The sequence below is a fragment of the Diabrotica virgifera genome, chromosome 2, assembly GCF_917563875.1.
Source record: "Diabrotica virgifera virgifera chromosome 2, PGI_DIABVI_V3a".
In the NCBI taxonomy this organism is placed as follows: domain Eukaryota; kingdom Metazoa; phylum Arthropoda; class Insecta; order Coleoptera; family Chrysomelidae; genus Diabrotica; species Diabrotica virgifera.
Window position 1 is genome coordinate 12,401,494 of NC_065444.1, and position 26,935 is coordinate 12,428,428.

The 26,935-nt window shown below is 32.6% G+C and overlaps 3 protein-coding genes and 1 long non-coding RNA gene across 6 annotated transcripts in view; 1 reads left to right on the forward strand and 3 right to left on the reverse strand.

The window, feature by feature from the left end:
• Positions 1-5,691, reverse strand: part of LOC126879973 (venom peptide MmKTx1-like) — a 29,801-nt gene extending 24,110 nt beyond the window's left edge. Inside the window, exon 1 of one of the 2 annotated variants that reach the window (XM_050643402.1) lies at positions 5,563-5,677. In XM_050643402.1, coding sequence (XP_050499359.1) covers positions 5,563-5,623 — 61 coding nt within the window. In that variant the 5' untranslated portion in view covers positions 5,624-5,677. Of the gene's footprint in view, positions 1-5,562 lie in introns of both variants that reach the window. The other variant, XM_050643403.1, reaches the window with a different exon arrangement.
• Positions 1-26,935, reverse strand: part of LOC114333350 (uncharacterized) — a 941,557-nt gene that overhangs the window by 160,543 nt on the left and 754,079 nt on the right. The window lies entirely within an intron of this gene.
• LOC126879969 (venom peptide HsVx1-like) overlaps positions 1-26,935 on the forward strand; it is a 45,229-nt gene that overhangs the window by 1,718 nt on the left and 16,576 nt on the right. The window contains exon 1 of one of the 2 annotated variants that reach the window (XM_050643395.1): positions 24,091-24,253. The exons of the other annotated variant lie outside the window; for it this stretch is intronic. The gene's annotated coding sequence lies outside the window, so the exon portion shown is untranslated. Of the gene's footprint in view, positions 1-24,090; positions 24,254-26,935 lie in introns of those variants that run through there. 2 annotated transcript variants of the gene reach the window in all.
• Positions 8,790-10,221, reverse strand: LOC126879977 (uncharacterized). The gene is made up of 3 exons (XR_007696357.1): positions 10,076-10,221; positions 9,726-9,846; positions 8,790-8,954 (listed from the first exon to the last, which is right to left on the reverse strand). It is a non-coding gene; the product is annotated as an uncharacterized LOC126879977 (long non-coding RNA).

A 26,935-nucleotide genomic window follows, 5' to 3' on the forward strand; every position in this document is an offset into this window, starting at 1 on the left:
GAACGATAGAACTATTCAAACACTCAATAATTACTACTACTTGAGCTAAAACGAGACTTGAGGAGAATTTCATAACTCCCTGAAACAAAAAGTCGCTAAAATTCTAGGAACAACCAGTAGAGTAGGTAGGTTATATAGCGATGTTATAAAAATGTTTAAGATGGCCGTAGTACATAGATACTATCATAATACTAAACTAGATGAAACTCAGCCAGATTTGTGATCTTCAACAAACTGCATAAATGGACTGCATTGACTGTAATGCACATGCTCACCACCTGACCTGAGGTACTCTAAGGTAAACCTGAGGTTTGTAACACAAATACTAATGAAGGTCTTTAATACGTAGGATTTGTGACACTAAAACATTATATGTTTTGTAGTATAGAATAACCGCCACGCTACTTGACACACGCACACGGGTACATTGAGGTAATACAGTCCTGGACCCTTCACTTGTTGCACTTTTATTTTATGTCTAGTGACGTCTAGAACGTCGAAAATGTATAGAAAAAAAATACTTATATTCATAGAAACAGTTGTATTTGAAGTTTATTTGTGATTGTATTAAGGTTGTGTAAAGCTAGAGATTTGGGAGAGAAAAATATTGAGAAAAATTTTTGGTGGTATAAAGGAGGCTAACGGGGAATGGCGCAGAAGAACAAACCAGGAGCTAATGGAGATGTATAAGAAACCTAAAATAACTCTGAAAATCAAGGCACAGAGAGTTAGATGGTTGGGTCATGTTTTACGAATGCCACAAGAAAGAAACGTCCTAAGAGTTTTGTCAGCAGGAGAACAAGGGAAGAAAAGAAGAAGGAGACTACGAAGGAAGTGGTTTGATGCCGTCCTGACTGACCTAGAAGAAATAGGTACAAAAGACTGGAGAGGACAAGTACCGGACCGCAAAAAGTGGAAGAAATTAGTCAAGACTATCGAAGCCAAGGGCCTCTAAGGCCTGTAGTGCTGTTATATACAGATTCGGCACTTTTTTAACTACCCTATGGGTTATTCAGTGTGTGGAACAAAGATAATACTTAATTGTTTGAATGCGAGTGAGACACAATCCACTCATGTTGTGGATCGTCTCCCCACTCCAGTCAAGTAACGAGTCTGACAGTTCGACAGTGTTGCTATTTTTCTGTTATATCATTCCTTCTAAAATATTAGTCGGATATTGAATGTAAAATAATATTTAAATCCGTTACAGTTTACTGTCGAATGAAAATTAATATTGTCCCAACAAAACTTAAATGAAGTAGTCATGTAATTGTTATTTTTTAAACGATTCCATCAATTACTTGATTAATTAACACAGAACACTGACTTTACAAATTGATGAGTGACAACAGCGCAACTTTACTAGACAGACAGCAATATTCCCCTCATTTCCCTAAAAGGCTAGGCGGGGCTTATGATTTGCTTCTATTTTTCGTATTTTCGCGTTCAACAGGTCGAATTTGAATTTCAGATTTCAGGTTCTATTGTTTACAAGCTGTTGTCACATAAGGTTGAAAATTAAAAAATAATTAACATGCCAAACGTTTATAAACGAGAAGAAAAGATCCAAATGATAAAATGGTATTATGTGGGACATTCTATTCTGACAATAATACATTTATTTATTGGTGATTTTGAAAATCGCTTAATTCCAACAAAAAAAAACAGTTCGGTCAATAATTAAAAATTTCGAAAATTTTGGTTGCATAAATAACTGTAGAAAATGTCGTCCTGCGAATCAACCACGACCGAAAGTAATTTCTGTCGAACGCGAAGCTCGCGAAATGCAAGTCTGCTTAGCTGCTGAAGAAAAGCCTTGTTCGAGCAGACAAATTGCCGACGAAGTTGACCTAAAGGAGAGAACTGTGAGGAACATTTTAAAGCGAAATGGATACAAGTGCTATAAAGTGCAAACCACACAAGAACTTTTCCCAGACGATCATTTTAAACGTATGCAATTTTGTCAAGCTATGATTGAGAAGTCGAATGTCGACAATAACTTTTTAAAAAATATTGTGTTTACCGATGAATCTTCATTCACCATCCACAGACGTCATAATCCATCTGTCGTCCGCTATTGGTCTAAGAAAAATAAACGATTGAGTATTGCTGTGCGAACACAATACCCAAAGAAATTAAATGTGTGGACTGGACTTTATAGCGATCATATAATTGGTCCATTTTTTATTACGGGAAATCTGAATGGACGTAAGTACCTAGAATTATTGCAAAATCAGATTATTCCCGCAATTCGAAACGTCGCGCCCAACTTCGACGATGTCTGGTTTCAACAGGATGGTTGCCCAGCACACAATTCAGCCGCAGTCAGAAATTATTTGGAACAAACATTCCCGGGACGATTAATTTCTTCTCGAGGGACAATAGAATGGCCCCCTAGATCACCAGACTTAGCACCTTTAGATTTTTATTTCTGGGGTATGCTAAAATCCAAAATATATCAGCATGAATTTGAACGAGCGACCACTTTAGCAGAATTACAACAAAAAATTGTTCAGCTCTGCAGTGAGGTAGAGCCAGATCAGCTGAATGCAATGAGATCGTCATTGTATGATCGATTCGGTTTTTGTTCACTGCAAGAGGGTGGTTTGTTCGAACATTTACTTGTTTAGAATTGTTTTTGCCTTTAATTTTAATTTAATTATTTAGAATAAATTTTTCAGTTGGTTTTCTTATAAAAAAATATTTTTTTAAAATGACTTTAATTTTAATTTCATTATTTAGAATAAATTTTTCAGTTGGTTTTCTTATAAAAAAATATTTTTTTAAAATGACTTTAATTTTAATTTAATTATTTAGAATTGTTATTGTTATGTTGGTTATATTTTTATAAAAAAAGTACTTATTTTGTTATTTAGGTTAAAATTTTTTTTGGGGGATAAATGGGTAGAATGCGAAAACATGGAGTTGATTCCAGTTTACTCCAATTAGCCTCTTCTACTCAAATCCGACTCTCACCTTCACGTTGGTGTCCCCTGTTAACCGAGCAACCCAACCTAGAGATCCGGTATCCAAGCCCGGGTGGAAAGTTGGTTGGGTCGGGAACTGACGAGAGCGGGTGAAATGGCCCTCCTAAAAGGGGGTTTGGCGTTGGGTTAACTAGCCAACTCCGTAAAAATCCATAGTACGAAATCTAAAGTTGAAAATGCTGGACGGAAATCTCGACGACGACCTGTATGCAACGAAATAAGGACAAATATTAAATTGTATGAAGCCATAGATGAATTCCACATCCCTGATAAACTGATAATATTGGTTAAGGCTACAATGCGTAAAGTTGTTTGTAACAATGGCGTTTGAATCGCATGTTGGGCTGCGACCGGGAGATGCGCTGGTGTGTCTCATTTTCAACATAGCTCTGGAAAAGTCGGTCAGAAATGCCCGAATAGACAACGGAGGAAATATTTTTAATAAATCATCTCAAATTTTGGCATATGTAGATGACGTGGCCCTAGTTTCCCGACAACACGCAAGCTAGAAGAAATGTATACACCTCAAATGCCTCAAAAAATATAGGGCTGCAAGTAAACGAGGAGAAAACTAAGACGATGGCATCAACACCCAACAATAGAGCCAGAAACATCGGTCACCAATTCACTGTTGATAACTCTACCTTTCTTTAAAGCGGTGGACAAATTCACATACTTAGGCACCCTGATCGCCAAAGAGAACGTCATGACGGAAGAAATCAAGCGAAGGACACCTACAACATTTTTGTTCAATTTATTAGATAATATTTTGTATTTTGACAACGACATTCGAAGTAGGAGTTTTTTAAGTTAAATTGTGGCTTATTTCCCATTTAGAATAATAAATTACATAAGTAAATGCCACAAAAAATAGAAGCTTTTTATTAGATAGAACAATAGAAGAAATAGAACAACGTTTTAGGTGAAATATGTTTTGAATACCTATCCATAAACTTTAAAAATAATAATCCATTCGTAAATACCGCGTAGATATGCATAGAAAGCTTCAAGGATCTGCAATCGTGCAGGTAGTTAGTTTCATTCGGTTCCCTTGGCGCGATGCGGACCCTTAAGTCACATATCGCACCGGCAGAGGATATCGGACTGAACTGAAGTTTAATTTTGGCAGGCGGGCGTGGCTTATTTTGCTACGAATTGAGGGGAATAACGCGTAGTTGCCACGCATCAATTCCTTAAGTCAATATCCTTTGTTAACTAATTAAGTAATTAATAGAATCGCTTAGAAAATAACTATTACATTGCTACTTTATTTAAGTTTTTTTTGTGACAATATTAATTTTAATTCTACAATGAACTCTAGTGGAATTAAATATTATTTTACTCTTATGTATCTCATTAATATTTTAGAAGGAAAGATGTAACAGAAATGTAGCAACACTGTTTCAAGATCAAACCCACTCATTCGAGATCGTGGCTGCATCTCACTTGTATTCACACAATTAAATATTATCTTTATTCCACACACTGAATAACCCATAGGGTAGTTAAAAAAGTGCCGAATCTGTATATTAAAGTTGTAAAAGTTCAGCCTACCTGCCCTATGAAGATCCTAACCCACCACCACCAAGGGAATTGGAGGAGCTGATGAAAGACTGCAGAGGCAAAGAATCACAGGTAATCATCGGTTGTGACTCCAACTCGCATCACATCAGCTGGGGGAGCACCGGAAACAACGAAGGAAGTGAGCATTTACTACAATTTATTATGGAATATAATTTAGACATACTAAATGTAGTCAGCAAACCTACCTTTGTGACGCAAATACGAAGGAGGTTATCGATATAACGATGGCGACTGCATTTGCAAGCAGCATCGTTAGGAACTGGCATGTGTCTGATGAGGCGAGTTTCTCAGACCACAGACATATAAACTTTGAAATAAAGGGCTATGAGCACGAAACAGAGACTTATCGAAACCCCAGGAAAACTGATTGGGAAGCGTATCAAGAAGACCTGACATATAGTTTTCGTGGGGCTATTTTCGCTGGGATTATAGAACAGTTGTATTTGAAGTTTATTTGTGATTGTATTAAGGTTGTAAATGGTTTAAAATATTGTAATATTTTTGGTGTTTAAACAAAGTTTTATTTAAGCAGAATAACAATAGTATTAATTAATTTACTTTTTCTATGGGAAATCAATTATTTTGAATAGTTTCAGGACAGTCACATCATATGAGAGACGTAAAAGTCACCGGTGAGAACGTGCCGGATTAGCCCATAAGCCTAGCAATTAGGTACCCTTGTGTCTACTAGCGTGGTGCTTACTGTATATGCATTTAGTATACTATAATAATACAAAAACATTAATTTTGTTTTATATATACGGAATGGTACATAAAATAAACCAAAATCATTTGTAACATTCAATAATGCATAAAGAGAATCTAAATTGTTACATCGAGAAAACAAAGAGAGAATATCGTGAAAATTATTTGTTAATGTATATTTAAACTATTTACGTTTGTTTTATATTGATAATTAGGATATTTCTAGGTTTATGGGCCCAGAAATAAAATATTAATGGAAAAAATTACAACAAAAATTGATAATTACCAGCTTCATTTGCAAATATTACACTTAAGCAAATGACAAAAATAAAAATCTTTGACATCATTTTTTAAATTAATACCCACTGCACTTTTCTGAAAACAATACCAATCTGGACTTTTACTGCTAGCTTTTATTACCAAAATTAAGAGGTTATCTGATATTTTTGTATTTTGGTATCGGAACAGTGTTTTAAAAATTTTAATTAAAGCATAATTTATCTAATATTATACAACGTACACAACGCACATAATTAAGTATAAATGTGTGTATTAAGTTCAACCTCATATCTTGTGATTAAATGACCCTGCAAAACAAAATTTAAAATATTCCCTTTTCTTCAGGTTTTTTTGGTCAAAGTTTTGGCCACAGCATTATTCTCCATATTTTGTATTAAAAAGTTAATTATCTTATGACAGGAATAAGGTATGTATATCCATTTTTCGTACGATTATTTTATTTTATGGGCGTAGGCTCAAAATTTCGGCTCCAATGCTTTAAATGCATTCGTTTTTTCGAATCCTGACAAAACTAATAAATATTTTTGAAAATTTTTATTTCAGAATGAAAGAATACATTGTGTCTAGTCGCACAAACTTTTGGACTTATTAAAATGCCCAATATATTTGTCGGACAATAGCTATTTGTATAATAAGGGAGGAAGGTGCTACTTTTCCTCCCGAGAATAAAAGGTCAGTAATCATTCAAGGGAGGAAAAGGCACTTTACTCCCATGTTATACATATGGTTTTTCCACCTTCCTCAAATTAATAACAAGTTATTTTTCATTTTTACCTAACTTATTTATGTAACTAACCAACAACTAACTATTAAAACTATAACTAACAAGTAGGTACAATATAACTGTCAACTGTCAAATATAAGTCAAATTATTAATGTAAACATTGTTAAATAAAAATAACAATTTACTGTTTTTTACCATTCTGCAAAATACAGGGTTTTTTATAAATAAATATTAAAATGTATAGATACTTACGTAATAGAAAATAGATTGTATTGTACAGGGCGTCAATAAGTTATATTTTATGAATGAAATATCATAACGTCACTTTTACTTTTCCTCCCTAGGGAGGAAAAGTACAACTTTGCTCCCTACAATCAGGTCCGGAAAAGTATACTTTCGGTAGAGGTAGGTGGAAAACATTTTTTCATATATTGCGTATATATAAGGTTTGCTATTGAGTAAACTTACAAACAACCTGCTAGTTTCCACAATCATAAACTTGTCAGGATCACAAGTTCTACAATTAAAATCACGTTCCACAATTAAAACTTCCCCTATTCCAGTGTTCCCATTCATCAAAGTTTGTCCGACTAGACAACGCTAAGTTATTTACAAATTTTCAGCTTGTTATTAATAACCTTTTTTTGGTGCGCAGGATCCAGGCCTATTAGAATAAACAAAAAGTTTCTTTTGATTGACATCACACTAAATTTTCTCTTTTTACCCCTGTAACTTATTAAAATAAACATTGCAGAAGTTTTCAGCCCTCGGTAATAACGTATTCTTTCATCCTGCGTTTAAATTTTTTAAAAATACTTATTATTTTTCTCAGGATTCGAATAAAATTAATGCATTTAAAAAGCATTTAAGCCTAAATTATGCGCCCAAGCCTCTAATTTGGCCTTATTTCTGCAAGGAGTCCCATGTAAAATTATAGATCTTCTTCAGTTTTCAGAGGAAAACCGTGATCGTGCCTTTCTCCACCATAATCCTTCTCTCAGACAGATATTCCGCTACCACGTTCATCAGGTATCCAGGACCTTCTCTCTCCTCCATTGCATTTATTAATTCGTTCCACTGCAGCGTATTGAATGAATTCCTAACATCGAACAACAACAGGGTTGCCCAACGGTGTTCATCCCCTCTATTGCGCAATGCGTCGGATAAACTCACGATTGCATCAATAATGCTTTTCCCTTTACAAAAACCAAATTGCCTCGGACATAAGCCTCCCGATATCTCCATCATGCCATCGATACCTACCCGCTGCATTCTTTCATACAGCTTACCGACGCAGGGAAGAAGGCAGATAGATCGATACTTTTCCCCAGCTTTGGAAAGCAGTACCAACTGCGATGTCCTCCAAGGCTCAGGAAAGGTCTGTGCTTCCAGCAGTGCATTCATGTGCCCCAGAAGTCACGCAGGCTCTGCCCGCCCTAGACACTTCACCGCCTCAGGTGGTATCTGATCCAGACCGAGGGACCTGCGCGTCTTGAGCGCGCCCAATGCCTCGACAAGTTCTTCCATGATAAAGGGTACAGCTCAGCTTCCTCGTCTCTCCGTACTTCATGCCATCTGCTGGCGGGAAAGAGCTCTCGTGTTACTTCGAGCTTCTTATCCATAGGCATTTCGTACGAGGGGTACGCATGGAAATTCTTCATGACGATCCTGTATCTCTGACCCCAGATGTTCTCATCCAGTTTTTCACACAGTTCTCTCCAGTGCCTTCTTTTTTCTGTGCGAATTTTCTTGTAGAGTTCCCTCTTCCGTATGCGGTGCTCTTCCTCAATCTCCTCGATGATATCAGGATCGACTCCTGCTCTGCCCCTTGCTCTAGGTAACCTTCTTCTTATGACTATACATTCATTTCTTTGTGCCTCGATGTCCGCATTCCACCAGTAGGGCATCCTGTTTACATCTCGGCGACCCACCCTGCTTCCCTCCACCGCTTCTTTAATTACTCTCTCCAGGTTTTCTACCGTAGGTGATTGATCTTGCATCATGCTCACTCTCCATTTGATCAGCTCCTCGTTTACTTTCCAGATATTCACATATACCAGACTCACGGACCGCGTAAGTAGTCCCCTCCCCCACTATCGAGAATCCGATGTACTGATGCTTCGTTCCGGTGTAGCCTGGCAAAACCTTCCAGCCTCTTGCTTTCGCTGCTATTCCTTGTACCGCCATAGTCACGTCGATGTAGATACCCGTACCTCTCCTAACAAACGTAGGCTGCAAACCTGTGTTCAGTACTACCAGATCCAGCGTACCCACCCAGTCGGTCAGTATCCTACCGCGAGTGTCGGTCATAGGAGATCACACTCCGCTGCTTTCGCATTAAAGTCTCCCAGCACTACGCATTCTCCTCCTGTGTTCCCCACTTCCTGCATGATCTCGTCCATTTTCCTCTCGTACTCACCCACTGTTATGTTTGGAGAAACATAACAGCAGACCAGCTGCATCCTACTACTCAAAGTGAAATTCATGACAACATACAATTAGTAATTTATTTATTTATAACAAACAATTTGAGCATGTTCAGAAATTATTAATTATCACCTGGACACCAAGATTTTGGACAGCAGTCTGGATAGAGCTTTGTTGTATCTCCATCTACTATTTTTCAAGGTGGTAAGACGTCAAATTCTGCACAACTAAAAGAAAAAAATAAATAAATAAAAACTAGTGTAAAAAATATAAAATTTCATTTTATTGTCAATTTACAGTACATTGTCGATAAATTGATATAATGAATAATGAAAGTTTATATTTTCTAAATATTTTCAAGATTTATTTGTTTATATGCAATGATTCTTTTGGTCAAAAGACCACTTAGATCAGCTTGTAAACTGTTTAATAAATAAATAAAGTAAGAGTTTTATTGCATAGAATGCCACTGAGAAGCTTTATTTCTTTATTCGCTGTTATTCTTCTTTGCTGAATATAAAAATATTTTAGTATAAAAGTATAACCGCCAGAGTTGGCCGCACGTAGGCCGGTCCTGACAGCTCTACCGAACTAGCCGAGAACTAGTTTTGACCCCTTTCAGACGTGAGGCGCCAGCTTGTCTGGAGGTATTCAGTTCGATCTTATTCTACTTGTTCCAGGCCCTATCTTGAATATTAGAGAACATAGGGTCCTAATATATATTTAAGTTAAATTGTGCAGGCTTAAGACTCAGTTATGACTTGAATGTCGCGCATTAAAACACCAAAATAAATTGTACAAATTAGGTATAAATTATATGTTTTAGTATATGTTTCAATAAGTGTTATAAATTATTGTAAATAGTAATTAGAATAAATAATAATATCTAAGTGTGTGTAAATACGTTAAAAACAAAGATAATCAATTAAGTGTTTCAGTTAAAATAGAGTGTTAAAAATATAATAATGTAAAAATAGAAGGTGAATTATAATACTAACGTTTTAACGAAAATACTTCCATTGTCCTTGCAAGTTGCTATATTACATGTTCCCGGGACAGGTTTAGTTTCTCCAGCTTTTAGTTTTAGACCATGATAATTAGTACATTGGCTGACTTTCTCTAAAAAATAATATTTACAATACGATTTAAAGTAAAACAAATGCAGTGAAAATAAAAGGAAGAAAATTATGCAAAACAGAATTTAAATTAACACTTTAAAGAAAAATTATCTTGAAAATTATTTCTTAATGCCCATTTAATCTATTTATTTTTGTTTTGAATTAATAATTTGGAATGTATTTGTAGATTTAGGGGCTCATAAAAGATTACGACAAAAATGTATAATTACCAGATTCATTTGATAATGTTAAGCTTAAACAAATGACAAAATTAAAATCTTTGATATCATTTTCTAAAGTAATAACCACTGCACTTTTTCAAAAACAAAACCAAATCTTGACTTTCACTGCTAGCTTTTATTATCCAAACTAAAAGGTTATCTGTTATTTTTAATTTTGCTGTTTTTGGATCACTATTTTAATAATTTTAATTAACAATTAATTTATCTTATAAAACAATGTACATAACGTATACTCGTATACATACAATTAAATGTAAATGTGTGTATAAAATTCCAATCTCATATCTCGTGTTTAATATAAACCTGCAAAAGGGCTTTTCAAATTATTTATTAAAATTTACATTAAATTATTATAACTTTTAAATGATATTTATAATCTATATTATTAAAATTTTATTATGAAATAATGAAATTTTATAATGTTGCTGTATTAAAGACAAAGATTTTAACACTTAAACAAAAAGAAAGGACATCAAATCTATCACACGACCCCTATTCTCATGTAAACAAATTATCTATTACGACATCACGAACAGATGGATGACGTCAGTAGTATCATCCATGTGCCAAAAAACCATAATTTAAAAATTTCCCATTCTTGAAAAAATGAATTTATTCCATAATTTTGCTCCTCTCTGTATATATTATCGTAAACGGTAAATATAAATACAGTAGGAAAAATGAAAGAATACCCATGAACGAACATATAAAACACGCTGTATTTTCCTGTCACCGTGTCACACAAAAAATTGGTCAGCGCAAGTACATGTAATAATTATTGTTACATGTACTTGCACTGGACAATTTTCTTTGTGACACGGTAACAGGAAAATACAGCGTGTTTTATATGTTCGTTCATGGGTATTCTTTCATTTTTCCGACTGTATATTCTTCACATATATTATTCTTTGTCACCTTGCTGCCATAAGTATTATACGTTAAACACATGGAATTATAGTCACAACTGAGAAGTGATTAATCTTCTATTAATAAAAGTAATTATTATGTTCAGTTCATAATGTGTTCTAGGTATTATGGTGTTAAGTAAATAAAGATTTATTACTAATAATTATAAATATTAACATAAAAAAATAATTATGGATTTAGCGTTACGGTCTTAAAAAGGCAGACAAGCTATTTTAATTTGTAAAATACGAGTAGGTACGTAGTATATACTTACTTTTTTGCATTTATTAAAATAGACCAAAATATGCTAGAGATACCTATTAAAAATTAAAAAAAGAATGTGTGTGTACTTTGTACGCACGTAAGAAGTTATACTTCTATTATATGATTATATGATTATAAACGAAATTAATATACTTTTTATTTATATTTTATTTAAATATTAAATTAATTTATACTTACTACTTCTCAAACATTTTTATTAAAACAGTGCCAAAAATTAAAATAATAAAAAAATAAAACACACACAAACACATTAAAAATGCCACAAATGATTTCTGAACATTAATTGTCGGACAATTTTTTAACTAAATACGTATTTTCTGAAAATAAAATTATATAATAAATATACTTACAATCATAAAATGTATAAAAAAAAATAAAAAAATAAAAGTTTCTATTGGGATTCGAACCAACTTACCACGCGGCTGGTATTTGCGTTTTCACTCGCATTAAAACTTCGCCACAGAGACAGCTTGTCATTACGTGCGAAGATCGTCTAACTAAACAGATTAACCTTTTGACATTTTTAACTTATGTAAATCAAATTATTTTGATTTTGAATTGAAATGATTTAGAATTGAAAAAATACAACAAAACATAGAGTAAGAAGAATCAAATTATGTAAATAAAATTATTACACACTACTTATGTATTTTGGTAAGTAGGTATCGGAGCTCGTATAACGACTAATAAATTTCGCAATCACCGTAGGGTTCAAGGTAGGTATCGGAGCCCGTATAACGACTAATAAATTTCGCAATCACTTGCGTCGTGCAAAGTGGCTATGTTCAAATATCATAACAAAATTTGATCAACTATTTATAAAACACTTACCAGTGAAAGATTCTTTAGCTTTGAATAAGCGAGATCTGCGGCACTCATACTAGGCACAGTTTGATGAGCTTTCACATTGGCATGCAACAATCATCTCTTCTATGTAAATAAGTCCAAAAATATAATATGAAAACTATTTAAAAGGCAGTATAACCATTAACTAACTTTTTGTTTGTTGTTTCTTGTTTCTCTTCCTACAAATTTTAAAACGCAACAAGCATACATTATAACCAAACACAGTCCCACAGCTGCCATATTGGATAATTTTTGTCATGTCATTTGAACATCCAATCAGAACAAAGTTATAATGCGCATGCGCCCGGTCGCTAGGTTTTCCCATATAAAATTTCACCGTCATTACGCCCGTAAAGAAGTATAACTTAAAAAAAAAAACAAATAGACAAGGCGAAAACGGCGGGTTAGTTGGGAAAAATATTACCATGAGATTTTTTTGCATAATTATATTCGTGAGACATCCCAGAATAAGGTTCAAGAAGTCGCCCACGTGAAAAGTGAGCCAAATTTTTTTTAACAATTTTTTTTTAATCAAATGGCAAAAATCAATTTTTTTGACCCGGACAAATTTTTTTGTAGGTTTTTTGGACCATTCTGGATAAAAAAGGTCTCTTATAGTTTTTCTCCAACTTTGATCGTTTTCGAGCTATAAGCAATTTAAAATTGAAAAAAACGAAAAATGGCGATTTTCAAGGTTTAATAACTCGGTTAAAAGTTATCACTATGAAAGTCAGAACGTGACTAAATCAAAGTTTAATGCCCCCCCTACAAGATCCTGAAGAAATTTTTGTCATTATTTTATTACTAAGCTGTTATTTTTAAGTAATAATATTGAGCGCCATGCACGTGGTAGCCGGCTGCAAAATGCTGAGTGCGAGAGAGATGCCACTCCGGCAGTCTAATTGTGCATCTTACTTGCACTCACATTTACGGCCGCCTACCACGTGCATGGCGCTCATTAATATTACTTAAAAATAACAGCTTAGTAATAAAATAATGACAAAAATTTTTTCAGGATCTTGTAGGGCGGCATTAAACTTTGATTTAGTCACTTTCTGACTTTCATAATAATAACTTTTAACCAAGTTATTAAGCCTTGAAAATGGCCATTTTTCGTTTTTTTCAATTTTAAATTGCTTATAACTCGAAAACGATCAACTTTAGAGAAAAATTATAAGAAAATTTTTTATCCAGAATAGTCCAAAAAACATACAAAAAATTATCCAGGCCAAAAATATTGATTTTGCAATTTGATTAAAACAAATTGTTAAAAAAATTTGGCCCACTTTTCACGTGGGCGACTTCTGGAACCTTATTCTGGGATATCTCACGAATGTGATTATGCAAAAAAATCTCATGGGAATATTTTTTCCAACGGACCCGCCGTTTTCGTGTTGTCTAAAAATATGATTTAAATCTATAACGTAAAAAATGAAATCCAATTAAAAATCGCAATATTCCAAAATATTGAAAAGCAAAAAAAGAGGAATACTAAGACTGGTATGGGATGAAGTAATTGAAATTATACATATTATACGTCGGTATCAAGTACAAACTTGTTTCTTTCTTTATCTCTTTTATTTTGAATCAGTATTTATACCAATTCTATTTATAAAGTTGTTTTTCATTGCGTATCACAATTGGCATTTTTCCCCAAGTTGTCTTTACTTCATTTTTTTGGATGGACATAAGCATTCTTTACCCAAGAAGATATCAAACATTTCCATACTCTGAGCTGTTAGCCTTTAACATATTTAACAATATTTTAAGAACCTATCCTGATTTTTTACCTACTAGTACACTTTACAGGACCAAAAATAATCATTTTTTTCAAGAATTTTTTTCTCAGAAACTTTATTACACATGAACATAAAACTTTTTACATATGAATCTCTAACTCTTAGAGAGTACAAAAAATATATCTTTTTTTATTTATGCACGTACACTAATATTGTAGAGGGCGCAAAAGTCGAGGCCTCGAAAAATGATGGCGGACAGTTAATCTCCGGATTGGGATATCCGAAACAAAAAAATCGTACGGCATTTGAAAAAGGAAGGTTTCTTACGTGACAATTTACCACAATTTAATCAAAAAATAAAAGATAAATATTTTTTATCCGTGAAAAACTGAACAAAAACGGGCGATTTTTTCACAAAATTTTTTCAAATTTCCGTAAAATCTTTCTTTTGAGGAAATCTTCACTAACGGTAGTAAACTGTCATGTAAGAATCCTTTCTTTTTCAAATACCGTACGATTTTTTTCTTTCAGAGATCCCAATCCTGAGATTAACTGTCCGCCATCGGAGCTACTTTTTTTCGAGGCCTCGACTTTGGCGCCCTCTACAATATTAGTGTAAGTACACAAATAAAAATAGATATATTTTTTTTGTTCTTTACAAAATAGATATTAATATGTAAAAAGTTTTATGTTCATTTTTAATAAAGGTTCTGAGAAAAAAATCTTGAAAAAATGCTTATTTTTGGTCTTCTAAAGTGTACTAGTACTTTTAGTGTTTCGAGATACTCTACCTATACCTGTAAACCCAACCAGATATTGTTTCTACATACTTCAGCAAAACACTCTTTGATTCATTCGACTTAATCGCTTGATCTTAAACATTTATATTCTTGAAAGTTTTAGTATTAGCTGTTCTACTATAGCTGCCTGAATTTTTTTTCTTCTTTGTTTCTCGTAGTCATCTGATCTTTTATTTATTGTTTTTTGTAATATTTTTTACATTTTCGTCTTTATGTATTTGGGTAACTTGTTAGAAAACGTAAAGTATATTTTTTATTAATATACCTACTCCCATTTAAATTTTTACAATGTGCTCTTCTGTTTCTTCCATCATCTTCAACTACCTATTCAACTTAAAGTGGTCCTGTTAGAAGAGCTACTATGGCAATGATGGCTTTGACTGTTTTCCTGTCATTGCTTATTAGGTCTAATGTAAATTTTGGTGAATGTCCTGTAACGAACTGTTTCAGCTGTCTGTGTCCTGGTGAATTCCTCCACCATTCCAGGGATTTGTGAGCTACCCACTTTTTGCGGATCTTGATACTGACCTTGCAACGCCGCAAAAGGGTTTCGGCATTGATGAGCCTTGTTTGGCCATTTCATCTGCTTTTTCATTAGCCTTATGACCCTCGTGCCCTGGTATCCAGGCTACCGTACAGGGGCGCGTCCATAGTACACGCTGGTTTGCGAAGTCAGCGCCGAGTCCGTGTGCAAAAAATCATTCGTATTTAAACGGGCCTTTCCAAAGTGCACCTGCGCGCAGTTATTAAGCGTGTGATACACACGCGAGTAAGTACGCAAACTTATGGCTCGACGACCTTTTTCGCGCGTGTATCACAGCAAGTACGCGTACTTTAAGTCCGCCGTCGATCCAACAAGTTTGAAATCTTACTCGTAACCCGTACGTGTATCACTGCCACGAGCCGCGAGCCTCGAGCCATCATGTTATTGCGTTTAAAGTTACACTTATATTTTCACTAATTAAGCAAATTGCCTAGAAAGAATTCAATCGTTTATTGTTGAAAGGAGAAAAGTTACATTTTATAAGTTTTGAGAAAACCGTAAAACACTATTTTAAGCTTTTTTGATTATTGGTTTTTGCGTAAACCTAATTATTTATAGGTTGTTTTATCCTCCTGATGAAAATATTACCCTCTTATCTATGATATTTTGTTTGTTACCCACACTTTTCGATTTTGTCTTTTTTTATTAGTATTAAAAGTAAACTTACGTGCATAGAAACCGGCCCACTTAAAAATTTGGTCATTTTTGAAGTCTCGTATTTCCTAAACCTGTTGGCCGATTTAAGTTATTTTTTAATATGTTATAGTACCTAGTCTGGGCTGATTATCGGAGAATAGGCCATTTTTGGGAAAAGTTATTTACCAGCAATTTTATTGCTGGAATCGAATTATAAGATCCTATATATTAATAATATAGGTATGCAAAGTCCTCAGATAGTGTGCTACTTTTTTTATAAACAAAATGGCGCCCGAAAATCGTGTTTTTTTCGATTATTGCTCTAGAACTCCGAAGATTTTAACTTTACAACAAAAACACTCAAATAAAAATTCACCGTGATTAAATTATGCATAGAGACGTGTTTCTCCCGATCTGCTCCGACGAAAATTTTCCTCGAAAAATGCGGGTTTTCCCAACAAAATCTTTAATATTCAAATAAAGTTTTAGATAAGTAATTATTTACCAATAATTAAATAATTTGGTGACTTAAAAGTCTTCTTGGTTTAGATTATAGTTCCAGAAGCTGGTGAAAATTAAACGAATATTTTAGCAACAATTCAATTGTTAATTAATAATTTACGGTCGCAATAATAACCAAAATAATTATGATACACTGATCAAACTTTGAAATCTTATAAAGATGAGATGCCTATTTAACATTTTGTCGACAAAATATAAATTAATTATTTTTTTGGATAATGTTTAAATGTTTAAAAAAAAATAGTTATAAACAAATTAACGTTTCTCAGAAAGTTTTTATTATATTATAATTTTAAAAAATAGCTAAAATGCGCATTTCAAATATCTTGAAAATGAATGCTTTAAAACTTTTTTGCAACCATTTGCAAAAAAGTTATGAAACAGCAAAGTAAACATACGATTACTACGGTGTTAATAATTTTCTAAAATTCTTTCAAAGCGTAGAAGTGAGTTTAAAGTACAAGCTAATTATTTATAAAACAATATCGATTATCAGCTTAATGGTTATATTTTAATTAAAGATTATAAATATATTTTTTTGTAATTTACACGCGCGAAAGTAGAATAATACAGCACCGTAGCTACCCGCCTACATACACAACTCGCGCGAGTTTAAGCGTGTCAGTCGCTTCGAGTGAACCTCCGGCTCTGTATCAAGCCTACTTTCGCGCTAAAAATTACAAAAAAAAGTATTTTTAATCTTTGATTAAAATATAACCATTGCACTAATTTTTGACATTCTTTGTGAGTAATTAGATTGTACCATAGACTCACTTTTAAGCTTTGAAACAATTAAAACAAATTATAAACAATGGAGATATCGTATATTTATTTTGCTGTTTCCTAACTTTTTTGCAAATGGTTGAAAAATTTTTTTAAAGCATTCATTTTCAAGACCTATGAAATACGCATTTTTAGTATTTTTTAAAATTAGAATATAATAGACAATTTCTAAGAAATGTTAATTTGTTTATAACAATTTTTTTAAACATTTAAAGATTATGCAAAAAATTAAAAATTTATATTTTGTCGACAAAATATTAAATAGGCATCACACCTTTATAATCTTTCTAAGTTTGATCAATGTCTCATGATTATTTTGGTTGTTATTGCGACTGTAAATTGTTAATTAACAATTGAATTGTTGCTAAAATATTCGTTTCATTTTAACCAGCTTCTGAATTTACTGGCCCAAAAAATTTATTTGAAAATTCGAGATTTTGTTGGTAAAACCCACATTTTCCGAGGAAAATTTTCGTCGGAGCAAATCGGGAAAAACATGCCTCTATGTAGAATTAAATTGGGGTGAATTTTTATTTGAGTATTTTTGGTGTAACGTTAAAATCTTCGGAGTTATAGAGCAATAATTGAAAAAAATACGATTTGTCGGCGCCATTTTGTTTATAAAGAAAGTAGCACACTATCTGCGGACTTTGCATACCTATATTATTAATATATAGGATCTTATAATTCGATTCCAGCAATAAAATTGCTGGTAAATAACTTTTCCATGAATTTTGCTAATTAGCCGAGTATAGCCTTATTCTTTAACAATATCGGTGAAATAATATTATTGCTAAAAAAGTAAGTGTTATTGTATACCGGGTGTAACAATGATAGTGTGTTTTTTTCTCAAAGTTCAGAACACCCTGTGGAATATTCTAGCGTATATAAAATATTGAAATTAAAACCCAACTGTAGCTTTAGGCTTTCTTAACATTATGCTTTTTGATTTATTCGCTTATGTTGAATAATAAAAAAGTTAGGTATTTTAACAACTAGCAACGTTCTTCATCAATACAGGTTTTTTCTAAATAAGTGCTACAAACTTTAAGACGAAATTCTGCATGAAAAATAATGATCGTTTCATTTATAAACGTATGTCCGCAAATGCTTCGTTTTCGAGATACGGGATATTGAAATTTTTTCTTACCAACTGACAATTTATTTATTGCTCTTAAACCGGTTGAGATATGCAAATAAAATTTGGTACGTTTTAAGAGGTGGTTATTGCGCATTTTTGGCATACAACTAAGAATTTTATATTCACCATTGGCGTGCCTACGGTTAATATGACCGGGTAATATGACCTGTATGCACGCCAATGGTAAATATAAAATTCTTAGTTGTATGCCAAAAAATGCACAAAAACTACTTTTTAATCCTACCAAATTTCATTTGCATATCTCAACCGGTTATAGAGCAGTAAATAAATAGTCAGTTTGTAAAAAAAAATTCCGTATCTCGAAAACGAAGCATTTGCGGACATTATGTTTATAAATGAAACGGCCTTTTTTTTACATGCAAAATTTCCCCTTAAACTTTCCTCCGCACTTATTTAGAAACAGCCTATATTGATAAAGAACGTTGCTAGATATTAAAATACCTAACTTTTTTATTATACAACATAAGCGAATGTATCAAAAAGCAAAATGTTAAGAAAGCCTAAGGCTACAGTTGAGTTTTAATTTTAATATTTTATATATGCTAGAATTTTCCACAGGGTGTTCCGAACTTTGAGGAAAAAACACACTATCATTGTTACACCCGGTATAAAATAAACTTACCTGTTTAGCAATAATATTATCACAGCGATATTTTTGAAGAATAAGGCTATAACATATTAAAAAAATCACTTAAATCGGCCAACAGGTTTAGGAAATACGAGACTTCAAAAATGACCAAATTTTTAAGTGGGCCGGTTTCTATGCACGTAAGTTTATATAATACGATAGGATACGATACGAAGTATATAATACGATAAAATTCCTAAATAGCACAAAGCATCTTCTCTCGAAGACATCGTAATGAGTTATGAGTAAGTCTGCCGTGTATAAAGATTTACTATTTTTTCTTTTAATAATTCTTTTTATTTAGGTGAATTTAATAAAAAATACGCTCCCAAAGGAATGGAACGAGGGAGTAATCATTAAGATACCAAAGAAGGGCGATTTAAGTAAATGCCAGAATTGGCGAGCAATAACACTGCTAAGTGCCACATCCAAAATAATCTCCAAGATCATATTGAATGACTGAAGCCAGAGCTAGACAAGAAAATAAGAAGCAACCAAGCAGGCTTTCACGCTAAACGCTCCACTATCGACCACATTTGTACTCCAAGAATTATCTTGGAACAAGCTAGTGAACAGCAAAAAAATATAAACATAATGTTTATTGACTTTGAAAAGGCCTTCGATAGTGTAAACAGAGAACAAATGTGGAAGATTCTAAAACTGTATGGCCTACCAATGAAATGTATTAACATGATCATACCATTCTACAAGGAATATAGAGCGAGACTGGAACATTCGAGAGAAATGGTAGAAGATATAGCTATACAAAGTGTAGTTAAACAAGGACACGTGCTGTCCCCGACATTATTCGTAATTATATCGGATTGGATTATGCAGAAAGTAAGCGATAATAAATAGGTATTAGGTGGAATTTGCATGACCAGTTGCAGGACTTGGAGTTCGCAGACAACATTTGTCTCCTAACCGAACATAGCAGCCATACGCATAAGAAGATCGACAAGCTTTTAAAATACAACGTAATGGGCCTGAAGATAAATACAAAAAAAACAAACTCTTAAAAAACAGCAACCAAGAAACTAAAATTAAAATAAATAGAAGACTAATAGAGGAGGTAGATAACTTTACATATCTCGGATCAATCATGGAAAACAGGTGGTAGTAGATCAGATGTAGGAAAAAGAATAGTAAAAACACAACATGTATATAACTCATTAAAGAAAATCTGGAACACGCGATATATCAGAATTAACCAAAACCAAAATATTTAACAACTGTATGAAGAGTATATTATTGTATGGCGCAGAGAGGAAGAGACAACTACAAAGAAAAATACAAACCTTTATAAATAAATCGTTGAAAAAAATCTTGAAAATATACTGGCCGAATAAAATAACAAACATAGATCTATGAAAAAGGACAAAACAAGAGAAAATAACGGTCACGATTAAAAGGAGGAAATGGAAATAAATCGGACATACTCTAAGGAAAGATCGAAATAATATAACAAGACAAGCGCTCGAATACCAGCCAGACGGAAGAAGAAGAAGAGGAAGACCCGATAATAGCTGGAGAAGAACTGTAACAAGAGATCATGAAAGAATTGGCCTGAGATGGAGAGAAGTCAAACAGAGAGCGGGAAATAGAGAAAAATGGAAAAGACTTGTAGAAGAAATCTCGAAAGAATAAAACAGAAGAGAATGCGCTAATCTAACCAATCAGCCATATTTCACTTTTGGCTAAGAAACGCAAGAGCGCCCTATGCCCCATAAGGAGGAACGGCAATAGAGAGAGAGAATAAAAAATTTAAAGTTTTCTTTTTTCTTTTAAAATTATAACTGTGCCGCTAATGTAATAAGCTCGTTAAATTTAAAGACGTAAAGTTTAGAAAGGTCGGGAGTAAAATTCTTCCAATTGAAACAGATATTATTGACTTTAACTTATCTCCAAAGAAACTTTCTGCCAAATAAAATTTCCTGAGAGAACTTCTAACAGGTTTGATTATATTCGAGTTGTAAAAATTATATTTTTATTTGAAAATACGATTTGCGAGTTTCCTCTCATATTGTTACGAAGTAGAGAGAAGAAGAAAGTTCGCCAGCGATGGAATTATGTTTTCTATGTAAAGTTTTCCTGACTTACTTGACTCTTCCTGATGGATCTCGTTAGCTTAGATCAAATTGATAGATGCTGTCCACACAAATCACGCATCGGAGATGATGTAAGAGAAAATTAAAGAAATTTACATATTTTGAGTTTATTGAAAATCGTCATAATTTATAATTGGATTGACGTCAAATATCAAGAATAAAAAAACCGTTAAACGCTGTAAAAATGAGTGACCAATATTCCAGCTACAAAATACCTGATATGAAGATTACGTGGTGTAAACATGTATTTTCGTTTTGATGGAAATTAAAATTATGTTATTTTGAAAGATATTTCCTTATTATGTATTTGCTAAATTTCAAGTAAAGCGCGCCCCAAATGAGCCTCAAACTGCAAATTTTATCAAACGTACTCTTATTTATTTTCTATCAAAATGAAAATAAATTTTTGCGCCACGTAATATTCATATCAGTTCTTTTGTAGCTGGAATATTGTGTACGCCACTCATTTTTACCGCGTTTTTTTATTCTTGTTTTAGAAGTTTTTTAAAGTATTTTATAAATTAAATATACGAGTATGAACTTGAATGTAATGTTTCTCGATTACACGTTAAACATTAAAATGATCGCTTTTGCCGCATTATCTCCCAAATGGTCTAGTGGTTATGACATTAAATTTGTTATAGGGCATTCTGAGTTTATAACGCAGCGGTCTTAAGTTTTTTTCAATAATTCTTTGTGTCCATCGAATGTATACTAGATTTTTTTCTTTTTCAAGAGATTGAAAAAATATATTAGCATGGCTGGCAAATGAACTTGGATTGCTTGATCAAGTTTAGCGTTGTAACCATTAGACCATTTCAACGATAATGGCTAAATGGGTTACTCTTTTGGAGCTCTATAACTTCTAAACGGTTTAACCGATTTTGATCACTAAACTTGAGTTTGAAAGGTATTGACAAGTAGGGTCCAACGCATCTAAGGTCAAATATGATATCTGAAGGAATTATAGGATTTAAGGAGCTTGAAAACCCATTTTATCCCATTGGAAATGGATTTGATCATATTTATTAGGCCCATAACTTGAAAATTCGAATTTCAAAAAGACGCTTCTGCAGTCCTCCTACAAACCCTCAGTTATTGGCCCAATTTCAAAAATTTCCGGTATTCACGGCGTTTTCTGGAGTTTTATGGAAATCATTATAAAAATCTGTCTAAAAAATGAAGGTCTATCTGTCTATCTATCTCGAGGTAATTGAGGTCGCTGAACACGAATATTGCTGCGGCGATGCTATACGAGACACCTAGTGTCCGGCATGGACGTCGTCTCGGGGTTTTTTATAAAATCTTTTATATCGGGGTTTTTGAGGTTGCTGAACACGAATATTGCATCTAAGATGCTGTACGAAGTAATTGGTAGCCGGTATCTACGTCCTCTCCTGAAGTTTTTGAAAATTACCACTTACCAGTTTAACCATTACCATTTTTAACAAAAAAAAAAGTAAGTATTTTATCGAAAAAAGTATTCTTAGTAAAAATATAGCTTATAAAAAAGTGAAACAAATGGTGTACGCATGAAGTCTGTTGACCCAGTAGAAGCAGAGTTGTAGCTAATGAAGGGTAGGTCCTTCTTCGTCAAATTTCAAATCGAATATTTCGACGTGAAATAACCAAAAAAACGGAGCCATTTTCAGGAAAAATTAACTACAACTTTTTTAAATTATTGAAAAAAAGGTTTATTTTTGTTTATTAAAAGAACTTCTAAACATTAAAAGTAAGTGAGTTACGCTCAAAATATTGTTGGTCCTTTTTATTTTTTGGTATAAAAATCGCGAAAATCACCCCCTAATTAGCATCCCAAATAAATTTAATCGTTACCGCTTCACACTTTACTTTTCTTATTTATTATTTATATGATCTGTAAGTTTCATCGGTTCAAAGTGCTTCTTTTTGAAAAGGCTGTAGTTAAAATGGCTTGAACAAGTCACTAATCACGAGTGTATGCAAATTTTATAAACAGTCATAGCATAACCAATTTTTGTCTACCAGGAAAACAAAAAATCCAAAATAATCAGAAAAGCAAAACGTACATTTTATTACTGTTTGAGATTTTTGGTATTACTAATAATTTTTAAGTTATTTTGAAAAAAAAAGGAATTTTTTTAAAAATTAGGAAAAAAATTATTTTAAAACCAATTCATTTCAAAACCGAGCAGTTTGAACCAATAAAACTTATAGATCATTATATAGAATAAATAAATAAAGTAACTTGTGAAGCGGTAACGATTAATTTTATTTGGGATGCTAATTAGGGGGTATTTTCGCGATTGTTTTTACCAAAATATAAAAGGGAGCAAAAATATTTTGAGCATAGCTAAGTTTAAAAAAAAAACAAAAATAAACCTTTTTTTAAACACTTTAAAAAAGTTTTAATGAGTTTTCCACGGAAAGTGGTCCGCTTTTGGGTTATTTCACTTTGAAATATTCGATTTGGAATTGGACAAATAAGGACATACCTTTCATTAGTATAACTGCGCTTCTACTGGGTATAGGTATACAGACTTCATACGTACACCATTCTTTTGGCTATTTATAAGCTATATTTTTACTAAGAATATCTTTTTCGATAAAATACTTACTTTTTGAATTATTTGGGAAAAACCGTCGAAAAACATGTTTTCTATTGTTAAAAATGAATATATTCACTTGCAAATAACTCAGAAAGTATTGACTTAGTGAAAAAAATCTATAGAACAAAAGTTGCTTAGAATTAGTCAGTTTATCTAATTACGGACGTATTTTGAATGTATATTTTTTCACCCCCGAGAATTAGTATTCCCCTCGATTTTTGTAAAATGGAGGGGGTGTAGAATTGTAAACATTTTCTTATATAATAATAGACAATTTCAACTACCTATTCCCAAATTTTCATCCTTCCTTTATTTTTTTTTGGGTCAGATTGTTCTTTGATCGGGCTAGGTACGTTAGATAAAAATATTATAGCTATAATAATAAAACGGAGTATAAAAATACACTAACATTGACTACAAATAGCTTAGAAAAACCGGAATTATTATTAGTCTCTTATTTTATTAACATATATGTTATCCTTCATAATTATATTTATTTTTACGAGACTCGGATTTGTAACACCGGCGATTCTGTGACTATAAAATAAATAATATTGGTAAGATCTCTTTTAAAATTGATTGTGCATCAAAACAAATAATACCATCGCTTCTACAAAAGGTAGTGTAGACCCCTTTTTATTACCTATGTCTTTACGTAGTTTATTATTATCGCATATTACTATTGTTTTTGTATACCAGTTTTATGTCTATATTAGGTAATTCGAATTATTCTTTTACTTAGTTCTTCTATTCTATTTTCTCGGAGTGTTTTTTCTCCGTATCCTTTTCTTACCTATTCGGTTAGATTCTGCTAGTTTCCTCAGTTCTACACTATGGGTGCTTACTGATGACCAAAAAAATCAACACCTACTAGGGAAAATATTTTTTAAATATTTTTTAATGGAAATATACATTATAATGTTCGTTATTTTCGTCAAAATATTAATAATGAGTGGCTCGTCCTTGATTTGTCTATACACTTAGTTATTCCATTACGCCAGTCAATGGGAGCAAGAATAAGGTATTACCTCCGAATTCTATCCTTCTGCATGGCTTTTAATGCAATTTTGGGAATAGCCTCTTCTTATCTCTTTATTCAAAATATATCCTATGCCGATGTGTTGCTCAGGATAGAGATCGATGGAAGGAGTTAGGAGAGGCATATATCCCTAATAGGGCAGTCAATGAGGGTATTTGGCTCCGAATTTCATCCTACTACATCGGTTTACTTGATATTTTCACAGTTAGTAGGGAATAGCTCATGAAACAAACTCTACCCTATGCCGATGTGCGCTTTTATCTTGGGGGTGGTTCCCACCCCTTCTCGGGGGTGAAAAATTTCTTGGTTAAAATAACTACGGAAACCGCTAGAGAACCTAATTCTAAGCAAAAACTGTTATATAATATTTTTTTTAAACTCAACACTTTTTGAGATTTTCGCAGTTGAAATTGGCCATTTTCATTGAAAAATTTGCGGACGGTTTTTTGCGAATACCCTAAAAACTATGCATCTAACGAAAAAACTACACAAAATATTTTTGTAGCTTATAAAAAAGCAAAGAGATTCGTTCTTTCATAAATCTTCTACTTATAATACAAAAAGAGATATGGTAGGTGAGAAGAGTTTGTTTTTTTGGTGCAATGTAGGGATGGGAAAAACCTACCGGTTTTAACCGAAAACCGGTTTTTTTACTTCGCAGTAACCGGTTTTACCGGTTGTTTTTTTGTCCCGATTATAACCGGTTTTTTCTTTTTAAAGTAAAAACCGGTTATTAGGTTTTTACCGTGATTAGGATTAGGTTAGGTATTATTTTGGATCCCAATCATAATTATTATTCTCAAGTAATTATTCCAAATAAAACCATAATTCAAATTTTATTTTATAAATACAAAAGCAAACTGAAAGTGCAAACTCACATCAGCCAGGATCAATTTAGTTTTATTATAATATTTCGTTGAAAATGTATTTGTAATCATAATATTTACATAAGAAGTGATCTGGTGAAGTAGACGTAAACATCATCTATTTTTCACACTTGACTCTTGACACTGAAAGTGGGTGAATGACTTTTTCTGATTACCAAAAATAATGTCTGACTATGAATATTTAATTACCGATTACGAATACGAATCTCCAAAGATTTCCCTACGTTTTCAAAATGATACACCCATACAGGAAGTATTAAATGAGTTAAAATGTACCTATTATACAAGAATATACAAACGTGTTAAAAAAGTACATGATAAATTTTTTTTGATGGTAATAAAATTAAAAGATAAATTGCATTATCCAATTTATTTTTAAGTAGAATATTTATGTTGATATTATCTTTTTTAAATCCCATTTGAAAGAGTCTGGGAAATTTTGTCTAAGTTGAAATGGTTGGGTTAAATTGTATATTATTGCAATATGTATACATATATTAATCTTACGCTATATTATATTTAATAATAATCAATAAATATATAATAATAATAAAATAAAAAATAAATATAATAATTAATAGAATAACATGGTTTTATTAAAAATTGTGTTTTATTTATATTGATATTGATGTTCTTTCGATAGTACTAATTTTGATATTATTGATATCGAGTATCGAGTCTAGTGGAGTATCGCAAACTAAAGTGCATTGTAAATGTAACATTGTAACCTATTGGATTAAAAAACCGAAAACCGGTTTTTGGAAAAACCGGTTTTTTTGGTCGGTTATAACCGCCAGGTTAAACCGTAAGCAAAAAAACCGGTATAACCGAAAACCGGTGTTTTGTCAAAAACTGCCATCCCTAGTGCAATGCTCAAATCGTGTATAATGATACTAATACCTTTTGTAGTGCTTGAAAATACCTTTAAAATGAGCAATATTAAATGTCGATCACATTCAAACTAAGCGAGATATGCTGCAAAAAATTTATCGCTAATGAATTTTAAGAAAAAATGAGAAGTATATCTAACCCCTCATTCGTCAGAATTTAAATGCATCGTTTTCCTTCTACAATACTTTTTTTTGTTGTTTAGTGTTGTTTCTATGTTCAAAAAGTTGGACGGGTTTAAAATGAACGGTTTTTGAAAAAAAAAATAAGATCAAATTTTAGAGCGCATTTTTAAGTTTTCTTAAAAATCTTTCTTTTTCTCCATATAACTTGAAAATGATAAGAGACACAGTAATGCAAAATAAAAACAAATCTTTTATCTAAAAAGGGCCTAAATTTTTGTGCAGTATCTTTTTTTCGTATCTCTTATCATTTTCGAGGTACATGGAGAAAAAGGAAGATTTTTAAGAATATTTAAAAATGCGCT